The sequence below is a fragment of the Orussus abietinus genome, unplaced genomic scaffold, assembly GCF_000612105.2.
Source record: "Orussus abietinus isolate OABI.00-Male unplaced genomic scaffold, Oabi_2.0 scaffold252, whole genome shotgun sequence".
NCBI classification, from domain to species: Eukaryota; Metazoa; Arthropoda; class Insecta; order Hymenoptera; family Orussidae; genus Orussus; species Orussus abietinus.
Window position 1 is genome coordinate 1 of NW_019394400.1, and position 23,958 is coordinate 23,958.

The 23,958-nt window shown below is 39.1% G+C and overlaps 3 protein-coding genes across 3 annotated transcripts; 2 read left to right on the forward strand and 1 right to left on the reverse strand.

The window, feature by feature from the left end:
* The first annotated feature begins 231 nt into the window (after positions 1–231).
* Positions 232–2,023, forward strand: LOC105697078 (protein transport protein sft2). The gene is made up of 4 exons (XM_012420072.2): positions 232–334; positions 615–863; positions 1,064–1,215; positions 1,346–2,023. Exons 2-4 carry the CDS (start codon positions 672–674, stop codon positions 1,614–1,616), a joined length of 615 nt encoding a protein of 204 aa, XP_012275495.1. The 5' UTR covers positions 232–334; positions 615–671; the 3' UTR covers positions 1,617–2,023.
* LOC105697012 lies at positions 1,440–4,024 on the reverse strand. The gene is made up of 6 exons (XM_023432157.1): positions 3,806–4,024; positions 3,428–3,566; positions 3,287–3,337; positions 2,992–3,208; positions 2,216–2,919; positions 1,440–1,572 (listed from the first exon to the last, which is right to left on the reverse strand). Exons 2-5 carry the CDS (start codon positions 3,547–3,549, stop codon positions 2,224–2,226), a joined length of 1,086 nt encoding a protein of 361 aa, XP_023287925.1. The 5' UTR covers positions 3,550–3,566; positions 3,806–4,024; the 3' UTR covers positions 1,440–1,572; positions 2,216–2,223.
* Positions 4,025–5,004: 980 nt separating this feature from the next.
* Positions 5,005–14,269, forward strand: LOC105697050. Its single transcript, XM_012420019.1, has 6 exons — positions 5,005–5,253; positions 7,072–7,117; positions 8,674–8,904; positions 9,002–11,744; positions 12,463–12,688; positions 12,766–14,269. Exons 1-6 carry the CDS (start codon positions 5,197–5,199, stop codon positions 12,772–12,774), a joined length of 3,312 nt encoding a protein of 1,103 aa, XP_012275442.1. The 5' UTR covers positions 5,005–5,196; the 3' UTR covers positions 12,775–14,269.
* Positions 14,270–23,958: the final 9,689 nt, after the last annotated feature.

The window sequence follows — 23,958 nt, forward strand, 5'->3', positions numbered from 1 at the left end:
CATGATATTACCATCACGAATACGTGAGCCGCCAACGGCAACTGGTAGATGACACAGCCATCGCGAGTGCGCGAGCCCCTACCAGAAATTCGTTGCGCCGCCCTTGGGGGCAAAAAACGGTGAAAGCTAACGTATGAAATCAGAAGGCAGCACACGATGCGATTGCGCGACCCTGCCCGTGAGCAATCTCCCAACTCATCTCTGTTATATACTGTCAAAAAGAGCGTCGGTCACGGTGGGGTCGACGGATTTTTGCGTAAGGCGCGGTCAAGCATCGGTTACTGCCCTGCCGATTCTGCAGAATTGCGCCTTCGAATTAGCAACTCTGTCTGACGTTAGTGAACTGAAAAATTGATAAGTTTTAGAAAAAATAGAGCCTACTTCCATAACATCAGAATAATACTTAGTATGATCAGGTGTTAGAGCTCAAAACTATTTTGAAATTGAATTGGTCACTGGTCATTCTCCGATTTCAATTTTTATTTCTACTTTTCCAATATTGATTCGTTCATCCTTTGTTTCAGTATCACCCGTTGAAAATATAGTTAATGGTTCATTTAATGATTTGAAAATGTTCGGTCTAACAATAAGTTAGTAAAATATTGATATGTTAGGGATCTTTTTTATCGACGTCCATTGAGGGCACACGGGAAGCATGACAACGTGTCAACATGGCCGATCTGAACAAGGAATTGAACGAGTACCTTTTAAGCAGTAAAAATGAAAAACAATTCAAAATTACGGTTCCTTCGGTGACGATACCGAAACCGTCATTAGGAAAATGGCTAGGAAGAAACACAGAAGAAGAGAGACAAGAGTCGGGATGGCTGGACGGTGTTCGAAAAGACTGTTGTCCTAGCTTGGTTAGTACTTTTCACAACATAACCTCAAGTACGTTTAACCACTTGCGCTGGCAACTAATTCACAGATTCACAGATTCTCGACGTAAGTGGCACGTCCCTCCAACGCAAGTGGTTAAAATCCAATAATTAGATAAATAAATACATATTATCGATCATATTAAAAAGTGATTTTACATGAAATACTTAATTCAATGTTTTAGACTAGAGTGCAGCGGCTTACTGCATTCGCGATATGCTTCTTTATGGGAATACTTTGTTTTTGTTTGTCAGCAATTTACATTCCAGTATTACTTTTAAAGGCCAGAAAATTTGCCTTGCTATATACACTAGGAAGCCTCTTCTTCTTAATGAGGTATGTGCTTGAAAATAAAATGTATAGAATTAATCATAGCTAAGCAAAGTTTTTACTCGAAAACATAAGTACTAACGTGATAGAAAATGAGTCTGGATATATCGCCTTCATGTGTTATTTATTTTTTCAGTTTTTGCTTCTTGTGGGGCCCGATAAGCTACCTAAAGTCTCTCTTCACTGCCGAGAGGAGATGCTTTACAATTTCTTACTTTGTTACTCTTTTGAGCACTCTTTACTTTGCATTACATTTACAATCGACTCCTTTAACTGTATTAAGTGCAGTTTTGCAATTGATTGCAATGCTGTCATTTTTGGTGAGTCGAATTCCTGGAGGCATGATGGGTCTCTCATTGTTTACTAGAATGTTTAAATCATCAGTCAGTTCAAGTTTACCAGTTTGATAACACGAACAAAATTGCCCGGGCAATAAAAAGATTGGTTGTATCCAAGGTTCTCAAACCTGACCATCTAATACTTAAATCATGTTTTGCTTATTGCGAAATATAATTCCTGAATTTAGTATCCATAAAAATTTACAAAGCTGCATTTGGAACTTTCATTTTAAAAGACTGTTTCACAATGTGTATGGGGAAAAAGGGACTGACTACAGAATTTCCTTAGTATAATCGATATGAAAACATTGCTACATAAGTTTTCATCTTACATTTGCATACAGTAATATTCTAGTTTATGTTGAGATTTGTGATGCAACTTTGTAAAATATCGCGTACTTCGTAATAAGGGACTTATAAATAGAATTTGTATATATTGTAATTATACGTGAAAAAAATAAAATGTGTCATCTGTATTTTTCATCAACATCCTTAAGAATATATCTACTTTCATAAATGTAACAAAGTTAATGCAATATTTCCAGTAATAATTGCTATGCAATGAAAAACTTGCCATTAAATAGATATTTGGAGATTTGAGTATGATAATTCACTAAAAATGTATAATTTAAAAAAAATTACACAAGTTGCAGGGTACTTAATATTACCTTAGGAATTATTTTTTCTTCACTTTTGAAACTTTTGTTGCTTTCAAGCGATTACAATTCCCTTGCAATCTTTTCACTTTTAATGGTATATAGGTAGCTGTTTCCTGTTTATGTTTCTTTGGTTTAGTAACAGGATTATTAATTTGTTGAGATATCCCTGATTGCTCATCATTCGGATCATGACATCCTGCGTTGCTTGAGTTCATATCCTGAGTTTCATCTTTTGTCACAGCTGTTTCACTTGAATAAGAACATAATGGCACAAAATCATTTAATTTAGGATTATTATCTGCACTTTCAGATAAATCTATATATCTCTTGGGTTTCTTTGTTTCTTTTCGCCCATGATCTTTGAAAATAGGGTCTAAATCTTTGCCAAGTGGTACAAAATCATCAGAACTTTTGATATTCCCAGAACAATTGCCTTTATCACCTGGTGGTACGAATGCTCTTTCCTTTTCAGAAGACCTATAAAGGTACAAATCTGTTGGCACTCTACAGGTTTTAGGAACTTTAGGAGTATTTGACCCGTTCTTGATTTCCATATTTGATTCATCGTCCATTGTTACTAAACTATCTTCAGAATCACTTCCTGACTGAAATAGCTGAACAGGTGTCCTTGGAACTGATAAGTTAGATGCAATATTGCAAACTGCTTCATGTAATTTATAAAAATAATTGTCTGTAGAATCCGCTACGTGCTTCTGTGAAAATAAATGAATTAACGAGCACCTTGTACATATGTATTACCTTCATTAATAATATATGTTTAATACCTTCAATGCAATAACAATTGATGCAAAACCCAATGCTTGCAGTGTGATGCTTTTTAGAGATTGCATTAATATAATGGGAATTGCTTTTCCTTGACACATAACAACAATATGTTTTGTTGCAAATGGAGGATCTATATTAGTGTTCAGTAAAACAGAACACACGTCACCCTTTTCTAAAGCACGCATGACTGCATTCGCTCCGAAAATAATGGACTTTCTAGAAATATTAATTAGTAAAAAATTCCACTAGCATAACAAAATNTTATCACACACAAATATCCACCACAAAACTTACGCTCTTAGAATTTTTTCCACAGGTTTACAGTCTTCCTTCTTTAATACAGGCCTATTAAATAAATCTTTTTTAATATCCATTAGAAGTACATTTAATATATTAACAGACATTAAGAACTTAATCATTGGTGAGTTCATTTACCAAAGTGATTCAAATGGTTGAACTAGCACATTGCGAACAGCTTTAGGGGGTCCTTTCTTTTTCGCTGAAAGAGATCTTTTTTGTTGACTGACGGATAAAACAGGGGCACTCGGTGTACCCATTTTACAACAGGCTTATCCTGTAAATAATACAAAATCAATGTACAAAACCAATGTAAAGTGTTATGTCAGTAAATCAAATAATAATTTAAAAAACTACGCTTAAAGTATGTTACGTGATGGAGTAGGTTATGTTCATTTAATTATAAAAATCTGATTACATTATACTGCATATACATTAATCTGACCAGTTATTTCTCATTTATAACAACATAGTTGAGCGCTGAATAGTACGTTATAAATCAAGTAGTGTACTTACAAAGAGTAACAATACAAAATATGCTTATAAATTTCTTAACAATTCAATTCTTAATCCTTGACATTATCTAATATTCCTTTAAATAAGAATGAAGTATAATTGAATATTGGCGGTAGAATTTTTACGATTTTATCTTATGGACGAATTAAATCAAAAATTTCAAGTGTTGTCTTCCATGCTCGAAGCATGCCCGATCAAATTGGCAGCCATCTTGTACCCGTCTGCTTCTTCGGCATTTACTTTGTATTGAAGCTATTAATCTTCCGCATCATTAATAGCATAATATACAAGAACAGGAGCTAAAATGTGTAAAAAAAGAAAAAGTCAAAGAAATAACACGGAATTTAAAGGTTAAAAACAGTTCTGCAAGATTTTCTCCATGTGACATTAGATCATTTTGAAATATCTTGCTGTATCCCGCCAAAGCAATAACTAATAAAATCCCTGAGTTTCAAGTTCAATTCCAATCCAATCGCCAACTTTTGATCAATTAAAATTCCTTATTATGGCAATAGATAATACGTCTATATTTCTCCAGATTTTCTTAAATTCTCTTAAAAATATCCATCTTATCCACATCCATCAACTACGATCAACGGTATGTACATACATACAACATCATAATCTTGGGTGAAATAAATCCATAAGAGCGAGAAGAAATGTCCCGAAAACCCGCAAGTGTAAGAAAGACACTTGCATCCGAGATTTTGGAACGCGCCCAAAAAACCCGGGTCGTAATCTCGTGTATCTTTTACGTGATTGGTCGCTCGGAAACACTCTGCGATTGCGATTGGCCGAGCTTGAAAGCATCAGCCAATCAGCGCTTCCATTCCATTGTCACGACGCTCAGACGGCCGCTGATTGGCTGATGAGTGACGATGTGTGGTAATCACTGCGCAATGTACACGGAAGCTGCTACCGCAGTATAAATTGACTTTGCTATAGGCAGTGCCGCATTCGCTGCCCCCACTCCACTCAACGAGAGACCTGTGGCATCTTTGTCGCACTCGTTACGTAACGCGAGTGAGAAGAGGACGCCATTCTCCGTCAAGCGTGAGATAAGTGCAGTGGTCTCTCGCGTACTCCCTCTTCGCGTTGTTCCTGTTGGATCGGTTAGACAGCATCGTTCGGGCTCGTATTCGAGATCATGACGATTCTGGTTATAGAGTGGCGGCTAGTGGAGCGAGTCAAGATGGACGCTCGGGGATCGACGGATTTGGGTATGGATTTTAGCGCGTGATTCGTAGATGCGCGTTCGCCCCGTTGAAATGGGTTGCTGCACGAGTCGCCCGGCGGTTCAGTGACTCGAGCGTGCCGGCATGGAGTGAAGCTACCGAAGTGTTCGTCCGTTATGAAAGATACATCTGCCAGGGAAATATCGACGGTCCACAATGGTGGATAACAATTGCATTATCGAAGGAAATGTCAAATTTCGCGACGGCAAGAAGGTGAGTCTTTGTCGACGTGGTATTGACACGTCTTTCTTGTTCTATCTGGATTCTATGAATAACCCCGAAATTTCACCGGGTACTCCACAATGACAGAAAAAACATGCCGCAATTCCGGGACATTAATCAAATCTGTCGTGCCCGTAATAATAATCGGGGGGTGCAGCGTCGTAATTCGGAGGGGATGTAATGCAGGACGCTGTTGCAATTATGCGCAGAATCGCGGGGATCGGTCGTTTACACCTACGGGCATTCGTAAGTTCATTTCTGGGACAAAGGTTCGGTGCAAATTACAGTGATATATCTATGAATAAGACTGTATACGCGCGTGCTGTATGGATGCAATCAAAAGGCAATTTAATTCCACTTCGTTTATTACATTTAAGGCTGCAGAGATTGCTGCTGCAACAGGGAATGGGTTCCTTTCAACATTGATTGCACAAAGATAATTGTATGCACCTTAATAATGTTGTATGACAATTGATTGCTTGACTGCGGTTTTATGACAATTGAATGAGGGTTATGTAACATTACGTAATTATGATGGAGTTGGGCAGAAGAGTGTAATACATCCGATGTGCTTACAAGGTGTGAAGAACTTGTAAATATTTTGGTGTTTAATGTAAATTAATGTTTAACTGCAGAGAAGTAACTATAGTGAAAGAATAATTGCTTCAATTTGCAATTTACAAATTTTAGACCGTTTCACTCGTTATCTTATTGGTAGATAAGTTCACATGCTTTAGATGGAAATGTTTTTAGGCATTAAATAATGCCAATGACTTAAAAATCTGTGTCGCTACTTTTGCTTAACTTTTTCTTTTTTTTTAAGTTCGGACTATCTAAATAACCATATCCTGTTACTTTGGGTGAAAGGATTTGGCAAGATTAGTGTCATTATTATCACACAGAAAGAAATAATTAATAGTAGCATCTTGAGATCATGGCATTCAATATTTAGGTAAACAAAATCTTGAACATAAGTATCTTGAAAATACAATGTCATTCATACAGGAGGACAAATTTTGTAAATTCATTAACCCTTTGCACTCCGAGCAATTTGGCTATATATAAGTAGTCAACTCCAAGATCTGGCCTTAGGAATGCAAAGGGTTAATCAACAATTATATCCGTTTGGTTTTTGTATACATGTGTAGTGCTGCATCAGAAATGATGTAACAATAACATAAAAGTATAATTGGTTACATTGTACCTTATGGAACAAGAAAAGTTGATAATTACTCGATTTCATATTGGACTTGTCTGACAATGAGAACTAAGTATGGAACCTCTGAGGGAGATTTTGTATAGGGTCTTGAATTCAATTGACTTAAAGGAGTCAAGAGTCCAAGTTAAAAACCTTACCCTTTGCATTGACAGAAATATCAGGAGAGGGTATTTAAGAGGGAGACTTTAAAAACCAGAGGGATATGTCTCCTATAGGTATTTATACTACAGGGGTTCCCTAAGGAGTGAATAGTCCTGAAACAAAAATAAACTGAAGTGGTATGGGTTAATGCCCGAATGGTAACAGTTTTTCTCTCCTTATTTCCTTATTTAAGAAATGTTAAAATTAATTTCATCTCTGTATCTTATTTAAATGTTTATTTCCCCTTTTTTTTTAATTACAAGATCATTATCGGGATAAAATTATGTATAAATATATTTCTTGAAATTAATAGCAAAGAGATAATAAAGGGGAAGAACAAGGAAAGGTTGAATGAGTTTGCTTTTTATTTAAGAGTATAGTTAATTTTTTAGATTTTTTTAATTTTATACGTAAAGGTTACTGGTAAATGTTTTCTTTTTCCCTTTCAGTGGAAGTCAAGATGGTGTGTGATGAGAAAACTATCACCAGTTGCAGGTAATGTTGATCTGCAATTCAAATTCTCTAAGCCGTATAAGTCAAGAGTATGAATAATAAGTTGGGGAGACGTGCAATTGAAATAACTCAAACGATAGCCACCAAGCTCACTACGGACCATTACACATAAATGGCGTGTCCGAAGGAAGCAATGTAACGTTTATTTAACAAAAATCTTCATTGATTGCGTATCTGTGAAAAGGTCAAAAATAGTTCACAAGGAAAATGGGTGTAAGATGATTTCATACAATGTTTTATTCAATGTGTGATACTGGTATAATTTATGTTTACTGTGGTCGAACTGCACCATAATTATAGATAATAATGCACAGAGGGCAACGTAAATGAACGATAATTTTCTTGCTTCTTGAATGATGTCATAAGCACTTGAGAACTATACCTATACGCTACAGTTATGCTTGGCAATTCTACAGCGCTTTTATGTATTTAGTATTGCTATAAATCATTTTGAAATTGCTTCAATAACTTCGCTGTATTCCACGCTTCTTATCAGTCCACGTGTTTCAATTAAATTTATCTCGCGTTCAAATAAATAGCACCTGAAAAAACGTGTGTACATACACGAGTATGTTACCTCTGGGCACATGATATTATTAAACAGATCCATGATCATTATTTTGGGTACTGGATTTTCTGAAAATTGTTCTCACTTTGTATCGTGCTCTCAAATAAATATTATTTCAATGTTATTGTAATAAATGAGAATATTTTGAGTCCGGTACATAAATTCCATATTGTTGAATATCTAGCAAATTGGCCGACCGTAACTCAAATGTTTAACCCTCGAAGCGGATGGCGGATTTCTTTTAGTGTCTATAAAATATTATTGGATAAGGGAGATAAGCAGCAGGAAATGTTATGGCGTATGCTTTAAGCCATCCACATTTCCGGCTATGGTATCATCCGTATGATATGCGCGGTATCTCCATATTTGCATAATATCCTACGACAGCTGGAAGATAAAAGGTTCCTTGGCGGTTCCTTATTAATCTGCGGTATCCACTTTGAGCGGAATAAATAGCCGCACTAGATGAGAAATTCTTTAAAAATCTTTCTTCTCGGTCAGCCGTGCGTTTTTGCACTCATTAATTTTCTTTATGACTGACAAGGAGGGTGCGTGCAGCCCTGGTCTTATTCTTTTTTCCTTTACCACCCTGGGTCGGGTGTCGCCGTGACAAATCCCTCCTTAGACCTTTCTTGGAATCTAAGTGAACATCTGTCGAGAATGGGCCAGTCTGTAGAAAAATACAAGAAACGCCAAGAAAAACAAAGCTCTCGATGACAGATACCGATACCGGGGTACCGCAGTGTATCACTGGTTAAGTGAACAGGGGGAAAAAAAAAAATAGAAGACGCTCCTCGTAGATAATGAACTACGTTGTTTAAAAAACTAAAGATAAGATGGCAACGTATTTCACTCTAAATTTCACATTAAATATCTAAAGTACACGAGATCTTTAATCGGCTTTCTTTGCGCGGCTGAGGACCTTATAAATATGTATTTTTTAAAAGAAACTTCCTTCCCCTCTGTTTAGACTGCTTGCACCTACAACTGTATGGAGACAGCAAAGATAGGTATAAACAGGGTCAGACCAAGGCATCCTTAAGTTTGCAACATTTTCTCGGAGTTCAAAGCGGCTTTACTCTTGACAAGGAGTCCAATACCATTGCCATTATTTGCCAAGACGTTACGGTCGTCCTCGCATTTGATACTCGGGAACGACTGATACAATGGCAAGTCAAGATATCGAACAATCTAGGCGAAGGTATACCAAATTTCAATATATTTCCTTTGATCTCGCGTCTCTCACTCCTGAAGATGCAGGGTACTAAATGAGAATGCATTTTCCATTGACACTGTAGATCAACAGTTTTTGGTCTTGATTTCTACGGCGCCGTCGAAAGCGAAACTGACCAATGGGCCGGCGCATATGCACGTGCAAGATCGACGATTTTGCATCACCGTTGGCATACCTCCAAGACTCGTTGGTGTTTGGGAGATAGGCCATCTTCGACGTTATGGGGTCGTCGAGGGAAGATTCTGTTTCGAGGGCGGATCCAGATGTGGCCGTGGGGAGGGACTCCACGTCCTTATCACCGACCAAGGGGAAGACATCGTCAGGACGTTGCAATTGGCTGCGGAAGGTAAACTGAGCACAAGGAAGAGACCGATCAGTCGCGAGCATTCCGCTCAGGATAGTCCTCGAAGGCAGTTCTCGCGGTCCGAAACTCGGACCAGCGATTTTTACCCCTCGCTGACTTACACGGCGACACCTTATGAACAACACTGCGACGGCTGCAAGACCGAGAACTCACCGTACTGGTCCTCCACGGAGAGTAGACAACAGACGGAGGTGGACGGTGACTATAGCTCCAGAGATACTTTGTCCGTGTCCGAATTAACCGACCAGCCAGGTGAATGGCGCAGCTGCTCCTTGACGTTGCACGGCCCCTCGGGATTGGAAAGATGCGCCAGTTGCATCAGTAAACTGGGGACGATATCGAAATCCTCGACGTTGGGCACCACGGCGGTTGGGTCTACGAATAGCCCCGTGCCAGGGACGCATAATCCAAGCTGCCACGTTCAACCGAGAGCTTTCGACAGGCTGTCGCTCTCTTCGTATAGCAGTAGCAGCCATGATAGCGATTACTCCGGATCGCAACAACAGGTGGAATGTCAATACTCGCAGACGAAGGTTTCTCAGCCTCAATGCAGCCATCGCGTGTCACCGAGTCCCATTGTCTCGCCGCCGAGACCGCCTAAGCCGTCCAAGGCCGTCAAAAAGGTTAATAGACCGCCAATGCCACTGCCAAATGAACAAACTTGTACGTGCCGAGCTAAACCACAGGAGGGGGTTCGCAATAACGGGGTGATAGGACCCTATGAAAATTATGATGTACCCAAGTCTATTCCGGGACATCGCGCGTCGATCGAGCAGCAAAGATCGGAGCAGCCTGATCAGTACTATGATACCCCTAGGAAGATAAAGGAATGCCTTTCACTGCCGAAATCTTATCCCAACTATGACACTCCGCATGTCCCTCAGGCCGTTGTCCTGCAGCAATGCGGATGTCCTGCGAAGCTGGCCCCTCAATCCCCGAGGTCGTCCGGCTGTCCTTGTCATAATGTTATGAGCTGGGCGGGATTCGTTCTGCCGTATTGTCGTAGAGGCGCTGGAATCGAACCGACCGGAGTGACGGTGCACCCTGTTCGGCTCTCCGGGGAAGGCAAAATGCCCGTCGTAAATGCCAGCGGGGAGATTGCGATTTACGCGACTGTCAAGAGAAACAATCACGCGGATAATACGTCAGTGTCCGGTAACAAAGAGAATTGCGATTGTTCGCCGGATAACAGCAAGGGGAACTATGAGAATGTCCAGCCGGTTATTGACACCCAACCTTCACCCGAGTCGAAGCAAGTGAACTATGCCAACCTGGACTTTACTCAGTCCCTTGAGCATTACGAAAACAGCAAGGACCTGCTGACCAAAGTGGCCATTTCGCAGGATGAGATGGACAAGTTTGCCGAAGAGCTGAAAACTGACAAGACTGGTGAGGAGGTCAGCGATGACGGCGCTAAGGTCTGCAACAAGTGTGGCCATGTGAAAGAAATCGACACCGATTACCTGGTTATGGATCCTGATAAGCAGACCCCGAAGAAACCGTTTCCTGGGTATCTGCCGATGCAACCGGCTCATAAGGAAATTCTCTCCAGACTTTGCAGCGGGGTCAAGAGTTCTAGTAACCCTGCGCTTTCGGGCGCGGCCATGTTGGAGGGGAGCAGGAAACGGTCGGACTCTGAATTTCGTATTCCTGGGTCGGCAATGTTGTCCAGCCCGTACCTGCGACGACGACTTATCGATACCGCGAATAACCCTGAAGGAGGGAACATCAGTTTGCTGCTGAGGAAGAGATCTTACTCGGCTGAATCTGCTCACTATTTGGATGACGAGGGCAGAACGTTTCCGTCGAATCTTACCCTTCACAAGTGTTCGAGCGAGGCTAGTAAAGGCACTTTGGTCATCACGGAAGGACCTACTTCCAACGCGACGTCCGAGCTTAAGATGAACAATGATAGTGCGGACGTGTCGTCCGTGTCCTCTTCGCATCAGCCATGCATCAAAATACGAAGGTCCTCCTCGGTACCCTCCAAGGCGGGACATAATCGAGATTCCTCCAGCAGCAACGATTCTGGCGTCTCTACCGGATCTCTCAGCCACAGGACTGCCGAGTTCGTCGAGTTCGAGCTTTCATTGAATTCCACTGCCACGAAGAAGCATAATGTACTCTCGGTTTACCACAAAAGCCCGCCCCCTGCGTGCTTTCATAGCAGTCTTCCCAGGAAGTCGAAATCTAGCGATCCTCTTCGCGAGCTGTCGTTCCAATTTCAAAAGGTCAAGATACCCACGAAGTCATCCTCCGCCGAAGCTGATATACCCACCTGCTTGCCAAAGGGTGCGAAAGGGTTTGCCAGTCCTGGGGAAGTCGGTGGCACACCTTATATCGATTCGCGAAGCACCAGCAGCGGAACTTCCGATATGTCTGACTACATCGAAACTTTGTCACTGTCGTCTCATTCGTCTTCCGACACGCCGGATGGTCTTAGGTAATTAAAAACTTTGGTATAGGGAAAAAGGCGGCGCTGAGGTCGTTAGGAAACTGGAATAATTACTTCGATACTTTTTAACACTGGAGATATGAAACCAGTAACAGAGTTATCATACCAGTTTAACCAGTTTTCGATTGTAAGAGGAAATTGTGCTATTACTTCCCGTCAATTTTTCGGTAATCACTTTGAACGTTATTGAAAATGGCGAAAGAAAGAATATAATTGTAAGGTGATGTGAAAGTAGCGTCAAAGAGGTCTCGTTTATAAAACTTTTCTCCGAATTGGGTGTACCAAATCATTTCAAAATGTATAATGTGAATGTGAAGGCTATAAGGAAGGTCCTGGTACACATAAAATTTTAATTTTTTTTTCTTAATTTAGTTTATAGACATTTCTTAAATTTTGTACTAAAAATGAAATTTCATAGGTGTAAGGATCTTCCTTATAGCCGCTATATTCACGTTGTAAAATTTGAAACAATTCGGTACATTCGGAGAAAAGTTTGAAGATCGATTGCCCCTTTGACGCAATTTTCGCATCACCTTAACGCTAATTTACGGATATACCGATAGTACAGGTTCTTTTTGCGATCTAAAATTCCTTGAAAATAGGCCTGGTACATCTAGTATTAACAGTCTTGATAGATGAACTCATAATCATTTAATTCTAAAAGTGCGAAATTAAATATTGTATGTTTGTTGTTTCGTATTTTTAGGATAGGCGGCAGGACAGTTACCACGACTCTGCGTCCTCGTAGCGGAAAGGAATACTACAAGATCGACCGGAGTATTTTGGTGGAGCAAGGACGAACTCTGACTTCAGCAAATTACGCTAACATTACCCCGGTTTTAGAGAAGAGCGAGTCTCCGTCGCCTGGATACATGAGCAGTTCACCATTCGAGCAGCCACAACCGGCTCGTGAACGTTTTCTATTCCCCGAGGTAAAGGATGTTCGGTTGAATTGATAAATAATTTTTATACGGCCGAATAAATTAAATTTTATGTGCTTGGGTTTTAGGAAGCTTGAATGTAATGACATTGGCGCAGGGAGTGAAGAATCTGAAGTTCCTAGGAATTCCAAAAGCATCGGATAAAAGTATTCAAGGTAGTAGAACCGATAACTGGGGTATTATGACTGTTTGCACTATACGCGAATAATCTGGAAGTTGCACGTATTTTTTGAGATATCTACAAACTGTTTTAACTCAGTTCTTACACATTACGATACCTCTACGAACAGTCTCTATTGTTCGAAGGTCTATTTAGTTCTCTTTCGTTATGTTTCCTTCTTTCTTCTTTCGCGAGTCTTCCTACATCCATTTCAGATGTACCAAGCTAATATGTAGATACATGATTTATCGAATTTAACGAAATCTGGATTTTAGCGTATAGTTGGGAAAAAGTCAATAATCAAACACTTCCTACAACGATTCAAACAATTTCTAAAATATGCTCAATAAAAATTATAATAGTTGTATAGTAAAATCCTGCCCTAAAGTAAAGGATATACGAGTGCATTGCGTACTTTGGACAGTCGTGTCCTTTTTTGAATATTTTTCGTATAAGTGAACTTTTATATAGGGTATTGTACAGAGGTTTACAAGAACGTAATTAAAGGCTTTTTATTTGTACAATTTTAAAATAACCGATTTTGTGTATATTACATTAAGTGAACATTGCAATAGATTCATTTTATGAATAGCATTTTACAGGGTTTTGTACTTACGAATTATTTTAGAGAAACTAAGCATTTATTACAGCCTTTAATCGGTCTTGCGAAATTTTTGTTCAACGGTTGGAGCTGGTCTTAGGTATAATTATAATCATTCTGCGTCTGGATTGTCAATGAACATTTCTAATCCCTAAAAATTCAGCCAAACCGTTGAGTAGCACTTGATTTTGCTTCGCGGATTTGCTGCTTTTTGGGTTTCGTTTATAAGTATTTGTACTAGTACTTTAAATTTCTCGTCGAGTTAGAGCTGTTAACGCGCCGCTGAGGAATTTCTATTGATTTTCCAGTGAAACACTTCCATTATCATGCAACGAAAATGATTTATAGATTCCAGTATGCGTTCGATTTTCATTTGTAGTATAAGGAAGTATGTAATCTGAAAGATTACGAGAGGAACCAATATTTTCTGTATCTCGCATTTGCTATATCGAGAGATGGAGCAAATTTTTCGCGAGCGATACGTACCAAAAATATTTATTTTCATTTCCGTGGTGCAGGGTAACTTATCGCATTAAATTTTAATCTTGTACGTGTTCAGGGTGGTTGTGGAACTCTTAGAGGTTATATGAATGTACAGAATACTTGGTTGTAGGACCTTTTTGTCGTGGTGTTTATTTATTCTCCGTACTTGGTACTTAATTTACGTGGACTAGGCAGCATAAGTACAGGAAAGTTTGTCGAAACCAGAGTAACAGTTGAGCTTAACTGGCTATTATAATTGTTTTCGAAGTGATATGAAACGCAATAAAAACAGAGTAGATCGTACTTTGCACATGATTATAAACGATAATAAATTTAAAGAAATCTCGCGCAGTTCGTTCTCAACTGACACGTATATACCGTATTCCGTAGCGAATAATCAAGTCGAATTCAAAACCCAAGCTATGAATGTTGTGTGGGACAATAAGTTACAACAGTATGACACAATCAAATTTTTGAAACGAAAGTATAATACTGATAATGCATTACGTCTGCCCATCGGTTTCTGTCCAAAGAGATGTATTACCCCTCTCTTTTGTTGACACTTTTTCGCCAACATTAAATTCATAGCTTCTGCTTTGGAACTCAATATAACAGCTTAGAACTTTCCATGTGTGAACGATGCGCGATTGTAAAATTATATATATATACATATATGTAATCACAAAGCGAATGTTCTAATGATATTCATATTACGGTTGTTTCTAGGCACAGAAGTTGAGAAAAAGTATTAAAGTAGTATTACCATAAGACTGAAAATAGTATGTGCAAGCGAAGGATCCCTAAAATATTACGCGTACATTACTTTATTAAATGTAGTATTTTATTCGGTACATCTCTGAAAATTATACTTTATAATTGTGCTCAATTGATTGCTAAATTGTTAATATCAGTTTGATAGGTTAAAATACGACGGCTTCATTGAGACGATATTGTTTGAAGAATAGTTTATGGGTTTTTACATCAAAATTAGCGACTCATTGCGTCCTGTAAAACTTACATCGCATGAAAAATGGGATCACTTGCTACGTCTTCAAACTTGTCGTTTATTGGCATACATCTTAAGGGGGTTTAACATTGACTTTTTATCAAGGGAACATAATCACGCTATAGTTTTTTGCTAACTATTTGGAGTAATTCGAAAAAATCATTTGAACGAAGTTAGTGAAATAACTTCTTTATTTCTCCGTATTATTTAAAACAGAGAAGATCACGGATCAAATAATAATTGCGAAATTATACTATGGTAACAATCTCATTTTGTTGATGTGATCACTTGGTAAATAGTCATTTACGAGCCTCTTTAAAATTGTGTTCTATGGATAAGATTTATCGTATGAAAGATTTCATAAGAATTATACCTCATAAGATTACTCGAAATCTGCGATTGTAAGTAGGGTATGTGAAAATTATTTAAAAAAATCAACTTTAATTCAGATCCATTTCAAACTGATATACTAACGACAAACTACTTCTAATCAAAAGCGATTTATTATCTCGTCATGTTTCGATAATCTTGAAATGGGGGAAACACTGATATATATATTGCATTTTCTTAAATATTATAGGATTTCGTGTGAATTGAATTTGTAATCAAAAGGGGAGAAACTTGAATCGACTTACATAAGATGATTCCGTAAATTTTTTAAATCAGCTCGTTTATTACATACCCTAATAGTGAGTAACGTGAAGTAGAGAAGTGGACTTTGGCGGGCGACATGTATGTCGCGAGTATGTTATCGCAACATGTAGCGTCTAGTGTTAAGGAACGAGCTGAAGGAAATAAGGAACAAAAAGTGGGGAATCAATTTTTGACGATCACAAGTTGGTACTCGAGATGTGTACAAGAGTACAGTACGTCGATCTTGCATCTCGACAAAAATATTTCTCATTTTTTACTCCTGTTTTAAAATGATGTTATGCTCATAACGCGCATCGCTAATATGCGGATTCTAAAGTCCTACAGGATTAAATTATACCTATCCTAAAAAGTGTAGTCATGAAATGGGTCTGTCCCAGAATATTATAACACATATTGTGCGCATGAAAGAAGTATATTTTAGTCGAGCGATTCCCACAAATATTCGGAGGCAGCTCAGACCTTTGGCTGTCGTGAACATTCTAATCATGGCCGATATTTACTTGCAGTTGCATCTTGAACATGTATACTATTTACAGGTAATGGTCGTTTGTTTTAGGGATTCCTCTTTTATATGAGTTTATGAGCAACTAGAAATAGTAGAAGTCGGACATTGCATGTATTACTTTCCTCGTTTGTATTATAATTAAACAATCGTAAAAACAAGTGATCGTCATGGTCGAGCATGTTGACATGAAACGTGAACGGGAGTCGATAGTTGGGAATCACTCGTATAAACACATGCTAGTCAAAAATTAAGTACTACCGTAGTCATAATATATTTTTATTGCGAGAGGGATTGTGTATGCGCTACATAAAAGCCAGAGGGATTTAATAATATTCTGACACTTTAATTTGTATTGTTAATGACTAAAATGGCGAGAAATATTACCCTGAGCCCATCGCAAAGTGAATCACTATTAATCATCTTAATTTTAATCATTCACTATTGTTATTCACCGTGTTCTTTATACGACATCCAGCTAATGCCCGATATTTACTTAAATAATGTACCGGTACAATTTTTTAATTCACAATGTCCGTCGAAATCGTGTTCCGTTACAAGTGCTGGCTTTTATGACGCGAACAACCATATCTAAGAATTTACTAATTAAGATTAACAATACGGGGATGACTTGAGTCCATTCTACTTGCGATATTGTGGTTGCAAAGCAGGATAGCGTAACTCTACTTTGCAATAAGGACGACATTATAAAGTAACACAGAGGTCTTTAATGCGAAATAGACGTGATCTGCTTTACCAATCAACCACAGAATTTATGTATATAGTCGGTGTGGCATTAGCGGTAGTAGAGTTCTCCTTACTTTTCCGGTTTGTATGTACAATCATCGAAAGGAAAACGATAATTCAAATGTACATAGGATCTGCATGCATTGCCTTGAAAAGCTGTCCCAATGGTACGACTCGAGTTATTCAATATTCAGGGAACGATACTGTAAGATTTATTTATTTCACTCCCGATCGTGTAATCCGTTACTGTAAAAAGGGCCGAAAACGATCCGATAAAACATTCCTGTTTTTGATCGCGTCTTCTTTCTTACACTCAGAGTCCATATGTGGTTTTTTAAACTAGTTAGGTATGCGTATTGCAAAATCAAAATCTGAGGAAAAAATGCGATCAGAATAGGGAGTACTTTGGACGTTCCATACGAGATGACGTCAAATGTATTTTAATTTTTTTAAATACATATTCTATCTGTAAATCACTTGCGGGAACGGGAAATTGCAACCAAGCGTTATCTCGGAGATTTTTTTTCTGAAAGAAGATAAAGTTGATAGTGTTTCTCGTCACCTTAAGGGGGTCTGAAAGTGGCATCTGAGGGTCCAGTCGTACATGGAATTTTTCTCTGAATGGGGGGTACGGGATTGTTTGAAACTTCACAACGTGAATATGGAGGCTATGGGGAAGGTCCTGACACCCATGAAATTACATGCATGTTGGGACGTTTCTTACATCCTCCAGATTCATGGTGTAAAGTTTGATGAAACTATTCGGTACATCCAGATTGGAGGAAAGTTTCACAAACGACACCTATTTGATGTTACTTTCACTTTACCTTAAGGGAGGGTAAAAGTGGCATCTGAATGGTCAATCGTATGTCAAACTTTTCTCCGAATTGCGTGTACCTAATCATTTCAAGTTATACAACCTGACTATGAAGATTACGAGGAAGGTCTTGACACCCATAAAATTTGATTTTCTATAAAACAACTTGAAAAATATCTATGGAAGAGTTTAAAAAAAAAATTGAAATTTCCTGAGTGCCGGGACCTTCCTTATGGTCTCCAGATTCACGATGTAAAGTCTGATACTCTGCGGTGTATTCAAATTGGAGAAAAGTTTCATAAACGAGACCTCTTTGATGCCACTTTCACATCGCCTCAATTTGGTATGGATAGTCCTTCGGGTAATCGTATATCTTGCCCAGGGACCTTATTCTCGAGTTCCTTCGATCAACATTCGCATGGAAAATTGACAATCTTCTTTACGACTTTCAAACGTTGACCAATGGCGTGAAATTTTGCGAAATTCTGCGAAATTTGTATGCAAACAAAATCCGCATGAACTCGAGAATCGGATCCCAGAGATCGTTTGCGCATTTTTACAGTATCCATAAAGTATCCTTGTCGAGTGCATTACAACTGAACGATAATTAGCACACCGTTTGCACGCCTCACATATGTAAACTGCTTGTCAGGTGTGCCGTTTTAGAGCCAACTTCACCACTCGTTGATTACCGGGCTAATTAGGTGGCGAATGTCATTATCACTGTTGACAGGAGCGAACAAGACATTCCTTGGAGAACTTTTTGAATCGAGTGGGCGGGGACTCTTGGCAGACATTGAAGTTGGCTCTGAAACGGCATACCTGATGACCAATGTACACTGCCCTCCAAGAATGCTTCTCAGAGCCAACCGAGAGACAAGTGTTCTCATTCTCTCGTGGCTCTGCAGTTTAGAATGGACTTCGTTCTCTTCATTCATCCGACCGAATGATTTTCGCGAGTTAAGCTACCTTTTCACTTTACCGCCTGCAGAAAAACGCTCTGATTTAAGCGTCTCGCTGTTGAAATTGATGAACAAAAGAGGTGGAATCGATCCAACTGTTTCCAGCAGGGGTGAAGGGAAATGGCAGCGAAAAACGGGGAGAATTAACAACATGTGAACCTGGAATCCAGTTTGAGGCACAAACGAAATTAACAGGCTTATTGGAATGTCCTGTGATGTAGACGTATGTGTCATGTTGAGTTTTGTTTGTGGTATTTTTTTTTACAAAAACCAAAGCGGTTCGAAAAGATAAACAAATTCCGAAATCATGGAAATTTGGATTTTTCTACTCTAATGGGTTCTCTGACATTAGGAAAATTCAGAGCCTCCCAGGACCTCAAAAACGTTAAAATGGTCATTTTCGGAATTTGTTTATCCTTTTTTTTAACCCTTTTGCTACTAAAGCGCCTTAAGGCCCTCGACGTTTGGTCCAATATTGCCTGCACGGTCAGACGAATTTCGCCCATATGTCGAAATGGCTCCGTGTTCAAAGGGTTAACAGTTTTGGTTTTTGTAAAAAAAAAAAAAATGGTACTAACAAAACTCAACATGGCACAAACATCTACATGACAGAACATTCAAATAAGCCTGTTAATTTTGTTTGTGCCTCAAACTGGATTCCAGGTTCACACAGCTGAAGGTTGGCTCTGAAACCACATCATTGGAGAGTAGCATACGGTAGAGGAAAAGCTAGATTGCACATTCTGCGATAGGTAATTGTTACAGAGATGCCGATAGTCGCATCATTTCCTCCGCGAATACCGCCCTGCATGATGTGGGAGCAGCGAGACCGCGGAGAGCGTCTTTGAAACGCGTCTTTCTCCTCTCTCACGGTCGCGATGGTATTCTTTGTTATGCAAAGATATTGAGCCAGGGGGCTAAATAATTATTTTCTGCGGATTCGTTGACTGAGTCTGGTGGAGACCTTGTAAATAAATTAGAGCTCGGGAAGGTCGGCGACGTTTGGGGCACTCGCGCGGAGAGCCACTGTTCGATGACGTCGCGAGGCACGTGAATCACTCTAAAGGTCGATTTTGAATGTCCAACAGGTATCGGTTCCGGCACGTATCGGCTCCGACGCGTACCGGCCCCGACACGTACCAGTTCCAAAGCGCCAATATATTGAGTATATTTACATGCCACCTAACACCGATTTTATAACTGGGAGTTAACCAGTTGCGCTGGAAAGACGTGCCACGTACACTGGGAGACATCAATGCCATCCCATCCAGCACAGGCGATGCCGTATTTGCAGGGGAGGCATTCATGTCCGCCACTGTACGTCGAGAGTCTGTGAATCTGTGAATTAATTGCCAGCGCAAATGGTTAAATATCGAGAAAATATTGAACATATTTACACGTACCACTTTACATCGATTTTATAATTACCGACGTCATGACTATTGGTATTAAATATCGTTTACGCGCCGTTTTATCCCGGTATCACCAATAAAACCGGCATAAGGCGGCATTTATGCGACGCTTAAGATGAAGTGAAAAACGTCGAGGAACTTGATCGACGTCGATAAAGAAGATTTTTCTAAATACCTACGTTGCCGACGTTCGTTTTTATACTGATTGCTGGGTCGAATTATATTGGGTATTGCACTAAATGGCATACTCCACCTGTCGTTTTCGTACAATAATTATAAAGGAATCGACGTAAAACTCCAGAAATCCTCTAGATTCATGCTTTCTGGGGCCCTATTTAATTGCAAAGGGACACCCTACGCCATCTGCGATTAAATTTTCACTCCGAGACCTCGTATTCCCATCGTTTTGGACTAGAAGCGCGTAAAACACTTTTTTTGTCTTTATCCTGTTCAAATACGAGTTTATGGATTACCAAAGTGTTCTAAATTGTTGTAATATTATCCTGACCCTTTCGTTTCTCATATCAGACCCTTCGATAATTGTTGATTGATCGAAATATGAGAGGTCGACGCCATGTTGATTCTGGCCGGGGCTAAGTTAAACATTTTTTTCCAAAAATTCCAAATTTTGAACGTGTCAGGATAATTCTTAGATGACCACGAATCACGTGTCAAAGTTTCGGACAGTTTGGTCCAATACCCTTAAAAAAAAGTGTTGTATTCGAATCGACTGATTTGAAGGGGGTTTCACTTCACCTTAAGTCCGTTATAACACCGATACTCATAAAATGGATATAAAGTAAACCGTACGTAAATTTACTAATTGTCACGTGCATTTAAATGGCACAGTTCATACTGTCCGCACTGTGGACAGGGTGAACCGAGCTTTTTAAACGCATGTCACGTTTTGTCGGATCGATACTGTATAAGATTAGTCTGTCGAAAAGACCGCGCGGTGGCGCATCTTGTTTTTTTTTCTTTTACTCATGGACTAATTAGCGCGGGGAATTCAAACGCCCGTTGGTTAATGTCGCGTCTCGATGGCTCTTCACGTGGCGGCTGGGAACCTCGTTTGCTTTTCCGGACTGTATAAAAATGAATTACCGAACGACGCGCCGTGTCGTCGGTAGATCCTGGAAAGTGTCAGGAACTTAACAGGGTCACTTCCGTTCATCGAATTCTGTTCAAGACGTGTACCGTTCAAGACGCGACCAGAAGAGTCGCGCCGACTTGCAGCTGCTATTCTAAACGACTTACATATATATATAACTCAAAGAAACGTGTATCGAGTACTTAGGGAGTGAGATATTCCATTAGGGTGTAGTCTTGCGTATGTACATTATTAAGCGGATAACCATTTCCTTTGACAATCCGTTCACATGAGTACACGATACTTTTCCCCCGTGAATTTTTCAACGAGAGAATCCCCGGAGGTCCACGTTATTTTCATATCGCCCTTCTTTACCGCCGAACACGTTTTACTCCTAGATATATTGTACGTGATTTTGAAGACCGTTGCGAATTAAAAAAAAAAAAAGTAGAAATTGTACCCACGCGTTTTTGTCTCGTGATCGGCGGCGAAAAGTTTCGAGCACGGTCCGTAAATATTAGAATAAAATTCGGCGTCGAATGATTCCCGCAAATCGATAAGCCATCACGTATACTAAAGACAGTTAGATGTCGCGAAAAGCGAGGACCGACTCGATGGTACGAGTAATCAGATTTTATATGATACAAAAAAGAAAAGATATAAATAGAGCTTACGTCTTCGTGCCACCCAACGTGGCGTCGTGCATCTCATCTCGAATGCGGAATTATTCTAACCTTTTCTATCGAAGATTAAATCAAGCGATTGACTTATTATAACGGTAAGGACATTAAAAAACAAAAAAAAATCATGCAAATTGTAGTGGCTCAAGCCTTTGATTTACTTAAAGGGGTAGTGAAAATAAAGATATTTAAAAATGCTCGGTTGTAGTTTTTGGACCCTCCACCCCGCTTGATATCGAATCGTAAATGCCATTTTTTTTTGTGATGGTGATTCATGTTATTAAAATTCCTTTAAGAATTGGAAGTAACATGACGCAGGTTTAGAGGACAGCAAAGTTTATTTTATTAACTATTGCCTTTGATTTACCGAAAGGGTTAGTGAAAATAAAGACATTTGAAAATGCTCCGTTACAATCTAATCATTTCAGTTTCCTTCCTGATATCGTACTGTAACCCAACAATTTTTTTTTCAGCAGGGGAAACATATTGGTCTTAAGAGGGCATGAAAGGCGCTAAGAAATTTAATCGACGTCGATAAAATAAAATTCATCTATACCCTTTTTGGTGGTTATGCCGTTTTGAATACTCAAGTGGTAACATAAGCTGGTGCGTTTCATTACCGACATTTATATTTATGTTGAAGTCTTTTACAGTCTACGTTGAGAATTATACGAACCGAAGGGTTTCATATGTCATTTCGGTAAAGTAATGATAAAAAGATTGACATACAAGTATCGAAATTCCATGAATTCATGACTTTATATTTGACGGACCAACATCGCCATCTGTGACGTTGAGTTGCAACTAAATTTTTGCTCCAAAAACACATGTTTGCCGCAGGACAAGCCAGCATTCTCTTGCAATCGTTGCTGAATGTATTTACCACATTTTCTAAGCCTCCAAGAAGCGTAAAACATCGAAAATGTGCACGGACCACTCCATGTTGGTTCTAGTCCTTGATAAGTAAATAAATTTTTGATGAAAAATGAAATTTTATGAGGTTCAGGACCTACTTCAGGGCCTCGATATTCACGTGGTAAAATTTGAAACGAATCGGTACGCCCAATTCAGAGAATACTTTCCCCAACGATTTGACTTCTCACAAGGAAGGTATCCCAGGTCGATCTCTCCGATTTGATTTCTTTTATAACATATTATACTAGATTAAAAACTAAGCGACACGTATTTTTTTTTATCTGCCATTAAACACTTTAAGGGGGTGAAACCACCATCCAAAGTAAGGCATGTCAAGGGGCGATTTGGCAGTTTCACTCACAAGAACATAATATTTTTTAACCAATCCACCTGGAAAAGCTGTCTCGTAACGAGAAATGAAAAATATAATTTCCTCAATTAAAAACAAAAAATTAAGGGGTGAGCCACCCCTCACAGGCCTTACTTTGGATGGTGGTTTCACCCCCTTAAAGTGTTTAATGGCAGATAAAAAAAAATACGTGTCGCTTAGTTTTTAGTCTACTATAACATATTATAAAAGAAATCAAATCGGAGAGATTGACCTGGGATACCTTTCTTATCAGATATATATACGTATATATAGGCTGACTCTTTCATATCACGTTAAGGTGAAGTAAAACCCCCTTCAAATCAGTCGATTCGAATACAACCCTTTTCTTGAAGGGTATTAGACCAAACTGTCTGAAACTTTGACACATCTTTGACACATTTGATCATCTAAGAATTGTCCTGATCCATTTACAATTTGGAATTTTTGAAAAAATTTTTTAACAGCCCAGACCAGAGTCAAAATGGCGTGAAGCTCTCATATTTCGATCAATATACAATTATCTGATATGAGAAACGAAAGGGTCAGGACAATTTTACGACAATTTAGAACACTTTGGTAATCGATAAATTCGCATTTGAACGGGATAAAGGCAAAAAAAGTGTTTTATGCACTTCTGTGCCAAAACGATGGGAATACGAGGTCTCGGAATGAAAAATGAATTGACCTGGAAATCACAGATGGCGCAGGGTGTCCCTTTGCAATGAATTAGGGCCCCAGAAAGCATGAATCCCGTGAATTTCTGGAGTTTTACTTTGATTCCTTTATAATTATTGAACGAAAACGACAAGTGGTGTATGCCATTTAGTGCATTACCCAATATAATTCGACCCAGCAGTCAATA